The 11,969-nt window shown below is 36.4% G+C and overlaps 1 protein-coding gene across 1 annotated transcript in view; it reads right to left on the bottom strand.

Moving 5' to 3' along the window:
- DNAH11 (dynein, axonemal, heavy chain 11) overlaps nucleotides 1-11,969 on the bottom strand; it is a 481,900-nt gene that overhangs the window by 393,415 nt on the left and 76,516 nt on the right. Inside the window, exons 21-23 of the mRNA XM_006880385.1 lie at nucleotides 4,591-4,749; nucleotides 3,353-3,436; nucleotides 844-1,002 (exon numbers count right to left, since the gene is read on the bottom strand). Of these exons, the coding sequence (XP_006880447.1) occupies nucleotides 844-1,002; nucleotides 3,353-3,436; nucleotides 4,591-4,749 (402 nt within the window). The remainder of the gene's footprint in view (nucleotides 1-843; nucleotides 1,003-3,352; nucleotides 3,437-4,590; nucleotides 4,750-11,969) is intronic.

Here is an 11,969-nt window from a genome sequence, read left to right as displayed (position 1 = left end):
TTATATGAGCTCCCCAGAATAGACAAATACATAGAGATAAAATACTCATTACCAAGGTGCAAAGAAAAACCAGGAAAATATTGTTTAATGGGCACAGAAATTATTTAAAAGGTGATACATATTTGCTTAAAATAATGACGAAAATTGTACAACACTGTAAATACAATTATTATCACTGTCCGTTTAAAAATACTCAAAACAACACTATTTTCACTTCTTTTACCTTCATGAAAAAGAATTATGAATCATGAATCATGAATACAATTATGGGAGGAAAATAACCACCTCCAAATTCCCTCTCCACAGAAAAAGAAAATTCTTTGCAGCCATGTAGTGCCGAATAAATGTCTTAGTAAGAAAGAATTGCGCTGCCAAGCCAAAGGTATGCAGCTCAAATCCACCAGCTGCTTTTTGGGTAAAAGATGGGCAATCTCCTCCCATGCAATTTACTGCCACTGAAAACCCTTTGGAGGGTCCTCTAAGTTGGTTCTGACTTGTTGGCATAAAGCAACAAATTCAACAAATGACTTTATATCATCCACCTGGAGCCTTACAAAATTCTTGTGATGTACAATACCAGATAACACTTCTTTTTATTAATGAAAAATAAAATGAAAGATGTTAAGTGGCTCATTTGAAGTCAAACAGCAGTGAGGTAGAAAGAAGACTAGATCTCTAGATACCAGAATCATTGTTCTTAACTTGAGGAGAGTGACTTCTTACATTTGACAAGGCAGATCTTGCGACAAATCCCACTTCATTTTGCATGATGTAAAATAAGGAAGAACAACCCACAGTTACAAAAATATTCAATTAGGATAGTTGACATTCCAAGATACTGACCCCAATGGTCTTCATTAGCTGGTGCCAATGCCGGTCCCTGAGAGCAGGGCTCTGTAGCTCTGTGACAGCTCTGAGGGAGGTCGCCAGGTCCTTTACTGCCCCTTCAAGGCTTGTATACGCCTCCCAGACACGAACTTCCTTGTCTAGTGACCAAATTTCCTAGAGAAGAGTGAAAAACAAATAAAAATCCCTCCAGATAGAATAATATCTTTTTCATTTTGCATCTTTTGAAAGAAAAAAACATTACATGTTTCCCCATTTCTGGAGGATTAGAAAGAAAAGTATAATTCTTTACAGGACCAGAAATAAAAATGAATTCACTCATTGAGAACACTGTGAACAAGCCATAACAAGATCACTATGGACAAGTTAATAAATCCATATGTTCTTATTCACACACTCTAACTGATGGCCCAAGAGGAAGTCCATATGACATTATATATAAGTGAATAATGAAATCCACAGAATATGTACAATGAAGAGTGCTTCCTGTAACAATTTTAGTGCATGCAAATTTAAAGCTTTTCTCTAAATCACTGATATTCTGTTCTGAAAGCCTCATTTAAATGGTGGCTTTGAATTATTGGTTGCCTTTGAATGTTGAGCTTTTTGTAAAAGACATATTTTATGATCTTAAAGCATGTTGAATAGAGTACCTGACTTGTCTAACCTCTTGTCCAATGCAACAGCATCAGCAGTTGTGAGTGTGAAAGCTCCTAACAACTGGATCTTAACACATGCACACCAAAGAAAAAAGTTCATGACAATTGCTTAAAGAATAAAAGCTGTTTAAGGAGACCTGAGTTAATTCAGAGAGAGATGGCACTCTAGCACAGATACGGGTTAGTCAATTTATAAGGTAGGCTAAGGCATAGAAAGAAGGGACGGCTTAGTTAGAGGTTTCGAGACCAGGATAAGACGGGAGAAGACATAATGAGAGTTTGAAGCTGAGCACAGGAATTAGAAACAAGCTGGGGAAATGGTGCTCTGGGGTGGGAAGGAAACAAAAACCCTACAATCTAACTGCCCTTTACTGGGTATATTGTAAAATGGGACTGACATCAGGGTTGGGGGGAGACTGAGAAAGATGGGATAAACTATGTATACTGCATTGAAACAGATGAGAGAGAGAACTGTTTAAAAGGGATATATGATTAGGTATTATAGTCGTGACAGAATCCAGAACAAAGGCTGCATAGTGGAGTGGACTTGGGGGGAGAGTCTGTATAACAATGAAATAATTTTTCTTTTATATTTCAAAAAGAAGAATGAACTGGAGAGGAGGGTTGGGCAGGGAGAAAAGTGCAACAATGAATGAATGGAAATCCAAAATCTCTCTAAATTTTCATTAATAGTAGTAATAAAAAAAAAAAAATCCCAGTCTACTCATAGGGCATATGGCTGTAAGGGCTAGATATCAAAGTCTTAAATTCAAATAAATATCTTTCTGTGCTTAGTGAGCCCTCCTGTGATACTGGAATAAACAGTAACAAGAATGAAGATATTCCATATACATCTACTGCTTTTTTCACCCACCGCAGTAAGACAGTTCTGATACATAACAACCTTCCACTTAGTTTTCGAGGCTAGACATGGTAAGGTAAGGCAAGTGTTCACTATGGAGCCACTGATGGATCCAAAACACTGGAGCTGCTTGGCCTTTCTTTAGGTTATTAGCTCAACTCACTTCAGACTACACTAAATGTCTCTCCTAGTCCTGTTGTTGTTATGTACCATCAAGTTGGAATTAACTCATAGTCTCAGGCATACAGATGACCCCTCTAGTGGACTTTCAGAGGCCAGAAGTCACCAGAGAACAGATTGCCCATTTTCCTCCCATGAAGCAGTTGGTGAATTCAAACCACATTCAACCTTTTGAGTTGGCAGCCCAACTCCTTACTACAGAGCCACCAGATCTCCCTCTCTTACCGTTGTTGACATGTAGCACTGATCTGGTAACAACTTACAGCAGACCCTCTAGAAGGATTTTAGACACAGCAAATCACAAAAGAGGAGATTTTCCATCTTTTTCCTATAAAACAGTTGGTAGATTCGAACCATGTGTTTTTGAGTTGGCACACAATTTCTTGCCACAAAGCCATCCGAGCTCTATCCTACTCCTATTAGCTGTCCCAAATTTCAGAATCAAAACTCTCTTCTCAAATGCAAAGTCCTTATGGTTGCTAAGGAAAGAATTCAAAGGCTTTTTGAGGCCTAACCCCTCAACCCTAAGATCATTAATCTCTCCATTCTAGATAGTGTTAGGAAACTCATGGTTTGTGTTGTTATTCATAAATTCATGAGCCTTAATATGTTTTTATCAACTCATTCACAGAAAAGCAGGCTTCATTAGAAGTGTAACTGACTGAGAGTGAGAAAAAAAACAACTGATTCTGTTTGAAGTAAATAAGGATACACAGCCCCACAAACCAGATACTAGGTCAGAGAAGATGGAAGGAGGTGGTGCCGAGAAAGATAAATTGTTGCAATAGACAGTTATGGAACTTGCCTTGGCAAACCTTCTGAGTTCTCCATCCATCTGTTCCACATTAATCTGCCTCCACTGGGTTTTAGTCCAATTATCAATGCTACTCTGAAACCACACAAGCAGATAAAAGTGTCAACAACATTTGGTGAAAGTAAGTCTCTGCTACAAAATATGTAAACTGATGATACACAGTGACTATATCATCCAGAGGGAAGTCAATTATTTAAATATTAACCACACTTGTCAAAGCTGCCCTATTGCCAAAATAAAAAACAACTTGTCAGAGCATGTCAAGCTTAAGGCTAGCTGTTAGGATAGATTTATTTCTAACAGCAAAAATCTCATACACATTACCATTTAATCCTGTGCACTTTTAATATTATTATGACTCTAGAACATATTTCCTAATTCTATATGTTTTTTCAAGAAAATTTCCATACATTATTAAAATTTTCATAATACATCCTGATGAAATTTCATATTTTGTTAATATAGTGCCATATGACTTGCAATCAACCACAAAGATAATTAATATATAATACTTATTACAATATATCTAGTTTCCTAGAACTTAACTGCTATATTTTAATTTTTATCTTAACCAGCCATATTAAGAATTCTTTTAAATAAGAGCTAATATATTCACATATATGTAAATATAAGCATAAGTGTGTATGTGTGTAAACATAAGCATAGGGGTATGTATACATTAGTTTGCATGTTCAGTTGATTGTGAATGCATTACAAAATAAATTTTTATTTATATTCTTTATGCTCTTCTAAAATAATTCAACGTTTTAACTCATTATATAAAGATTGGCTGTGAACTAACAAGAAAAATCAAATGACATTTAGAGGGGAATTTTCTGCTAACAGAGACTCAAAAAATAACAAATCCATCGCCACTGAATCCATTTCCATTCACAGCTACCGTGTGGTACTGAGTTCAATTTCCTATGGGGCTTCCAAGGCTGTAAATCCTTACAGAATCTGATTGCCTCATCTTTGACTCTGGGAGTGCTGGTAAGTTTAAACTATCAATTATTTTGTTAGCAATCAAATGCCTTAATCATGGCACCCCCAGAGCTCTTCAGCTAATAGAGACAGATGGACTCAATTTCTAGGGAATTTAAAATCTAATGTCCATCTGAACACCTCACAAAGCCCAAGTAATGTTATAGATACTGAAAATTGCATGTTTATTTTTAAAAACTACTAAAAGAAAAATAAAAGCATGTTTTCAAAAAGCATCATCTTACTCTAACATAAACAATGACATCCCAGAGTCCCTTGAGCAATTTTATCTCTTTGCGACACTGCTTCATTTGTTTGTACTCCGGAAGAGCCACTTCAAACAGACGAGTAGATTCTTGCATCTGCAACATTTCTTCTTCTAATGCAGTGAGTTCTTGATTTACCTAAGAAGAAACAAACACATACACACTTCAACACCATTAACATTAATGACTGATTAAGAAAGAGTCACTTATCTCTACTCCTTGGCCATTTCAACATTTAGAACAGTATGATAACTTGCAAACTGACAGCTACCCCAAAGAGAAGACAGACTGTTACTGGATTTAGTAATGCTGTCAATACTCCATGCTCATGATTCAGCAAAAGTTGCTCTGGGCTGGAAAAGATAAGGGTCTAGAAATTTTCACAGAAGAATAAAGTAAACTTTTCTCATAATCTCTTGTTTAAAAGAAAAAACAGAATTTCAGATTTTAAAAATATCCTATACATTGTTAATAAACTCTTAATATATTCAAGAGAATTCCTGGAATAAAACATTGCAGCAAAAACACAGTAGAATATAAAAAATGTCACAGTATGATTACTTTTAAACCAAGACTTACTCACTATCCTGTTTGTACAGAACAGTTTCTACTTTATATTACACACAGACAGGTTTTCCTTCGATTTGTCAACTCATAATTTTAGTTTAATTATTTTCAAATGTATTTATTTTCCATAGGGGAACCTTGAGGAAGTTATGCCAAGTGATTACCTCAGTCACAAAAGAGTAAATACTTCATAACACTGCCATTATACAATAGGACCAATATTGGGGGGTAGGAGAGGAAATGGGGAAAAGAGTGGACGGATAATGAATACTGCATCAGAACAGATGAGGGGAAGAACTGCTTGAAAGGAATATATGATAAAGCATTACATGTATGAGAATAATCAGGAACAAGGGGTGCATTACAGGGTGGGCTAGGGGAGGGGTAGGGAAGGGAGGAGAAAATGTGCAACAATGAATTATTAATAATAATAATAGAAATCAAAAGTCATGTTGCATTGGGAAAATTTGCTGTGATGGACTTCTTCAATGTGCTAAAGAATGTACTTTAAAAATGAAGGTGTATCTGTTTTAAGTCATGATCTTTTCAATTGCTATCTATGCATTTGAGAGTCAGACAATGAATAAGATTGACACAAGGAGAAATAATGCCTTTAATTTTGGTATTGGCTAAAAGTATTAAACAAAACACAATGTATATGAATTTTGTATGCAAACCAATATAAAACAAAAAGGATTTTTTAAAGTAAAAAAATGTCTTTATTTAAAAATTTACTTATTTATATGATAACAATTTTAGTAGTACAAAAGAGCTGGTGAGGTAGGATGACTATCACCCATCTGACTCTCCAGGTCTCGAGGTGCTATTTCTGTAACAGGTCTCAATTATGGGTTCAAATTATTTCTTCTTCATCTGTCAGGTTTTGACATTACACATACATGGATGGCCTGCTTTGCAAAAGAAAGATTTGTGTTTTCCTATTTTACTTTTCTCCCTTCCAACATGTTGCTTTAGCTTGTGTTTCCTTTTAACTGCAGCTTACTGTGCTGTAACTAAATGTTAGTTCATTTTTCTTTTTCTTGTTAGGGATACAGTGAACTCCTTCCTAAATCACTTTGATTTGTGCTTTTCCCAGTCCTAGAAAAGTCTCAGCTGGTATTTCTTTACTGTCCACTCCACGAGCTCTCTAGTCACTCTTCCAGGAAGTTGGAAAGAAGCCAAGTGCCCATCAACAAACGAATGGATAGAGTTCTGGTATATTCACACAATGGAGTACTGTGCTGAATTTAAAAACAAGGAACTCATGAAATATTACACAATGGATGACCCTGGAGGACATTATGCTGAGTGAAATATCTCAGTCACGAAAGGACAAATATCGCATAGGGCCACTGTTGTAAAATGGGACTGACAACAGAGTTGAGGGAAGACTGAGAAAGAGGGAATAAATAATGTCTACTGCATTGAAACAGATGACGGAAAGACTATTTAAAAGGGATATGTGATTAGGTATTATTGTCATGACAGGAGTCCAAAATGAAGGTTGCACAGTGGAGTGGACTTGGAGGGAGGGATTGTATAACAATGAAAGAATTTTTCTTTTACTTTTCAAAGAGAAAAGTGAATTGAGGGGAAATGGGTGGGCGGGGAGAAAAGTACAACAATGAATGAATGGAAAGCCTAAGTCTATGTAAACTTTCATTAAAATTTATATATATATATATATGAAAGTGGAAGGTCCTCTTTTGCCCTTTTTTTCTTTTAGTATGAAAGATCATATTTTCCAATTCTTTACACCTTTGTGCTATACTCTGATTTATTTATTCCAGTCATTTCTGAAATCTGCTGATTTTTGCCATCATCATCATCTGCGCCAACCCTCTTGTTTTATAGACTTACCATAAAGCCATGGTGGAACAGTGCATAACATAGTAGGCAGCTAACGTGAAGGTGAGCCGTTTGAATGCAGCAGCTTCCCCACAGTGAAAAGATGAGCAATCTCCTCCCGTAAATATGTATAGCCTCAGAAAGCAATGGATAGATAGTTGTACTGAGTTTGAAGCAACTCAGTGATGGAAGATTTGGGCTTTTTCCTCTTTGACTTTGCTGAATGAGCTCTTCAACTTATCTAATGAGATGTATGGTTCCTTCAATATCAACTCTATTTTTTGTTTCCACAAATAGCTGTTCTTCCTGAAATTCAGCTGATCATTTTTTACAATCTCAAAAATGAAGACTTACACTTTTCATTAAAAAAATTTCTAAAATCTGAAGTCTTAGGCACATGTACCATCATGATTGTTAGTCATGATGGTACATGTATTGACTTGATGATGATGATGATGATGATGATGAGTGCATATTCAAGTGAACTTAAAAATTCAGAGCACAGGGGATATTGGATTGAGATCATATTTCCCCCTGAGATTATTTGGATTTGTTCTTCCTGGTCATGGGAAGTGCTACCTGCCATCACTGCAATGTCCTGATCTCCTGATTCCCTCTCATTTGCTCACTGTTACCGAATTGGAACCAACTCACTGATGACCTTCCAGTTTTCACAGGATGCAGCTTGCATAAGAGGAGACTGTTTTACTTTCACCTGTGGAATAGCTAGTGAATTCAAACTGCCTGCCTTCAGGTTGGTAACACAACTCCATATCCACTAAACTACCTCTAACTATAGGGGCAATATAAAATTGACCCATGGGTGGCTGTGGGAACAGGCTTGTTTTTACAAATTCCCAGAAATGTTCCACTCTTTTTTTTCTCTTGAGAATGAGCCTTAGTAAGAATTTCTAGGTAATCTCAGGTTTCCTTTGTACATTGCAGATTTTTAAAGCCCATCCTTTAACTGTACATGTAACCTCTTAATCTCCCACTGCCCCCAGAGTTAATCACAATGTTTAGATTTAAGGTGTTTTCATTTGCCCCTAGAGCAACACAGGATTCTGTTTTCCTCTGCTTTCATAATTTCCGTTACTCTTTCGTTTTGTTCCCACCTCCCATCCTTGGCTTTGGAAATTTCACTTATAACTTTGTGTTCAACAATACATTTAAAATAACGCATTGCTGAGTATAATTTCAGCATCTGTATTACAGAAGACTTTTCAATATATCTAGTCTCCTTACCTCTCAAACTCAGCATTTTTCTTTTAATCATTTTTATTCCTTTGACTAATTCTATTATCTCTAGAAATATATATACATCAACTAAAAGCTAAGCCAATTCTTAGTGGTCACACAGGATAGAATACCCCATGGACTGCAAAAAGAACAAACAGGTATGCCTTGGAGAAGGTGCATCCAGAGTACTCCTTGGAGACAAAGGAGATAAAGCTTTGTCTCACATACTTTGGGCATGTTGCTAAGAGAGACTATTCTCTGTAGAGGGAGATCATCCTTGGGAAAGTGGAGGGTCAGCAAAAGAGAAGACATGACCTTCAGTCAGATGGATTGATACAGTGGCTACAGCAATAGGCTCGAATAAGCCAAATATTGTGAGGATGGCACAGGATAGGACAGGGTTCAGATCAGTTGTTCAAAGAGTCACTGTGGGTTGTACTCAACTCTAAGGCTCCTAACAACAGTGGCTGTGGCATCAGCCTATTGTTTTTCTATTTGCTGGCGGTACTAAGTCATTTATTCTATTTCTTCTTTTTTTTATGAACTGACCTCTGAAGACCATGTTAGCTGTGCCTCATAGGTTTTGATATGATGTATTTTCATTCATTTTGAAGACCTTTTCCATTTCAGTTTTTACTTCTGCTATAACCCAGTCACGCTCAAGCAAGGAATGATTTAGCTTCCATTAGGGGGTTCTTTTTTCCTTTATCCTCTTGCTGTTACTCTCCATCTTTATGGCACTGTGGAAAATATTTTGTATTATTTTAATGTATTTTTCAAATTTGTTAATGTTTGCTTTCTATCCTAATATGTGGTCAATTCTGGAGAACGTACCATGTGCACTTGAGAAAACTGGAGTTGGCTGGTTGTACAACTTAGTCAATTCTTCTGCATCTTTGCTGAGTTTCTTTTGAGTTCACCTGTCCCTTAGCAAGAGAGGTATGCTGAAGACTCCAATTATTATTGTGGTGGTGTCTATTTCTTTCCTTAAGTCTGCTAACCACTGTTTTATGTATTTTGCAGGTCTATCAATAGGCATGTAGATGTTAACTAAGGATATGTCCTCTTGATCTGTTGTGCCTTTAATCATTATATAATGTCCTTCCTTATCTCTTATGGTGATTTTCATCCTGAAGTTTATCAGAGATTTGTATTGCTGTTCCAGCTTTCTTATGTATGCCAGTTGCTGGTTATTCTCCCTCTCTCCCATGACTTTCAGTCTGTATCCTCATGTCTTAGATGTGTCTCTGAAGGGAACATGTTAATGGGCTTTATTTCTTATCCATCTTCTACTATTTTTCATTTAATAGGTGCTTTAAAGACAATCACACTGGGCATGATTATTGTTAGGCTAGGTTTTATCCCTGCCATTGTAATGCATTCTTTTTTTCTGTTGTTGCTCATTACTTTGGTTGGTCCCTCTGCTGTCTCTGTATGAAAAACTTTTCTTAGTATTTCTTGTAGAGTTGGTCTTGTTTTCACAAAATCTTTAAGTTCGAGCTTGTCTGCAAATTATCTAATTTCTCTTTTATATTTGAAGGACAGCTTTGCTGGGTATAGGATGCTTGATTGGCAACTGTTTTCTTGCAGTTTCCTGTATATGCCATTGTCTTCTTTCTTTTTTTTCTGGATTCTGCTGTGAAGTCAAAGCTTAATGCAATTAGTTCTCCTTTGTAGGTGACTGTTTTTCTTGTATTGCTTTTATTTCGGCTTTGATTTTGGAGAGTCTGACAATGCTATATCTTGATGTTCTCTTTTGTGGTCTATTCTCTTTGGCATTCACTGAGATTCTGGAATATGTGTTTCCCCATTTTCATGATTCCTGGAAAGTTTTCCTCTCATATATCTTTCACATTTTTATCTAATTTTTTTTACTCCTTTCTTTTCTGGAATTCCAATCATGGGTATGTTGTTTGGTATGAAGTCATTCCACATGATTGTAAAGTTTTCTTAATTTTCCTCTGGTATTCTGTTTTTCTTCTCATAAGTTCTTGTTGAGATTCTTGTCTTCTAACTTACTGATTTTCTGTTCCATCTCTTCTGTTCTGCTTTTTTTGTGCCTCCAGCATGTTGAGAATTTCTGCCATTTGTCTTGATATTTTTAATTATATTTCTGTTTTTCTGTCATTTCTAGTATTGTGTTGATTATACCCTCTCTGACTTGTGAGGTTTTATCCCTTCTTATTGTTCTTTACTTATGGCTATAACTCTAGTGCTAAGGAGTAAGGCTGCCACTCTGAAGCCATGTAGTTTGAATTCATCAGCTATATCACAGAAGAAAGATGGGAGGCTCTTCCCTTGAGATTAACTGCCTCTGAAAACCCACCAAAATGTCAGCTATGAGTTGATTCTGACTCAGTGGTAAATATTAACAATAGCTAGATTCCAAACACCTCTGACCACATACCACAGGTATAAAAAAAGAAGTACCTGTGATTTCTAATTATGACTTTATGTGATTACAGTAGAGCATAAAAATATGAAGATTCAATAAATGATAATGAAAGCATATGTTGACAATAAACAGAAAGCTGGTTAGTCAAGTAAAGATACCTCCGCATCCACAGTCTATCAGACCATCTGCAATTTAGATGTAACATTGGGGGGGAAATTATAGTCTTATTACCATATTCTAACCTACTTCCTTTCCTGAATATTTAAGGTATAAGATCAACCAATTATTTAGCCAAATTAAAAATAAGTCCATATGTTGTAAAATGGTGTTCCAAATTTTGGAAAGAGAGGTAAGGATTGTGATTTCAGAACAAATAAAGTAAAAGCAAATTAGATTAAGAAATCAGATGAAGCCCCAGCTCCTGAATCTAACACTCACAAAGTAATTTTCTCATTCTGGTTGTAGGAAAACAAAGGTTAATTTCTAGGAATTATTAGTTTTTTAAATGAAAGCTTAAAGCATCCTTTCAAGTATAATATGGATCACATTTCACTCATCATTTTGGATTAAGTGCATACTATACTCATTCTTTGTGGGAAAAGGATAGGCAATTTCTTCCCATCCAATTACTGCCTCTGAAAACCTATCAGGGATCAGTTATGGGTCGGTTCTGACTCTGCAGTACATAACAACATACATATTCTACAGACGTCAGTCTAAGGTCTAAGGTGCACTTGATCCAGGACATGGTTTCTCAATTACTTCCTATATATCAAAGGTCTGGACAATGAATAAGGACGACAGAAGAAGAATAGATGCCTCTGAGTTGTGGTACTGGAGAAGAGTCTTAAACATACCTCAGACCACCAAGAGAACAAGTAAGTCTGTCTTAGAGAGAGTGAAACCATGCTTCACCTTGGAGGCAAGGATTTTGAAGCTCCATGTCACATATTTTGGGCAAATGGCAAGAAGGTACCAGTTCTTGGAGAAGAACATCATGCTTGGAAGGGTGGAAGGACAGCGCAGGAGAGGAAACGCCAGATGAGATGGACTGACACAGTAACTGGGGTTATGGGGGTAGGTGTGTCAGTGTCAGTGAGACTGGCTCAGGATAGGGCAGGCTTCAGAGTGTTACACGTAGGGTCACTATGAGTTAAAGGTGATCTGATGGCACATAACAACATACTCATTCTTGCATAATAGAGCAATGCATTACAGGCTAATATAGAATGACTCAATGAGATTTCTACACAGGTTTAATAAGAAGATACAGGTTTTCTTTGTTGTTGTTGTTATGTGCTGTCGAGTC

Source organism: Elephantulus edwardii, unplaced genomic scaffold (genome assembly GCF_000299155.1).
Source record: "Elephantulus edwardii isolate Elephantulus edwardi_28Jun2011 unplaced genomic scaffold, EleEdw1.0 scaffold00007, whole genome shotgun sequence".
Classification (NCBI taxonomy): Eukaryota; Metazoa; Chordata; class Mammalia; order Macroscelidea; family Macroscelididae; genus Elephantulus; species Elephantulus edwardii.
This window is presented reverse-complemented; position numbering and strand designations above follow the sequence as displayed.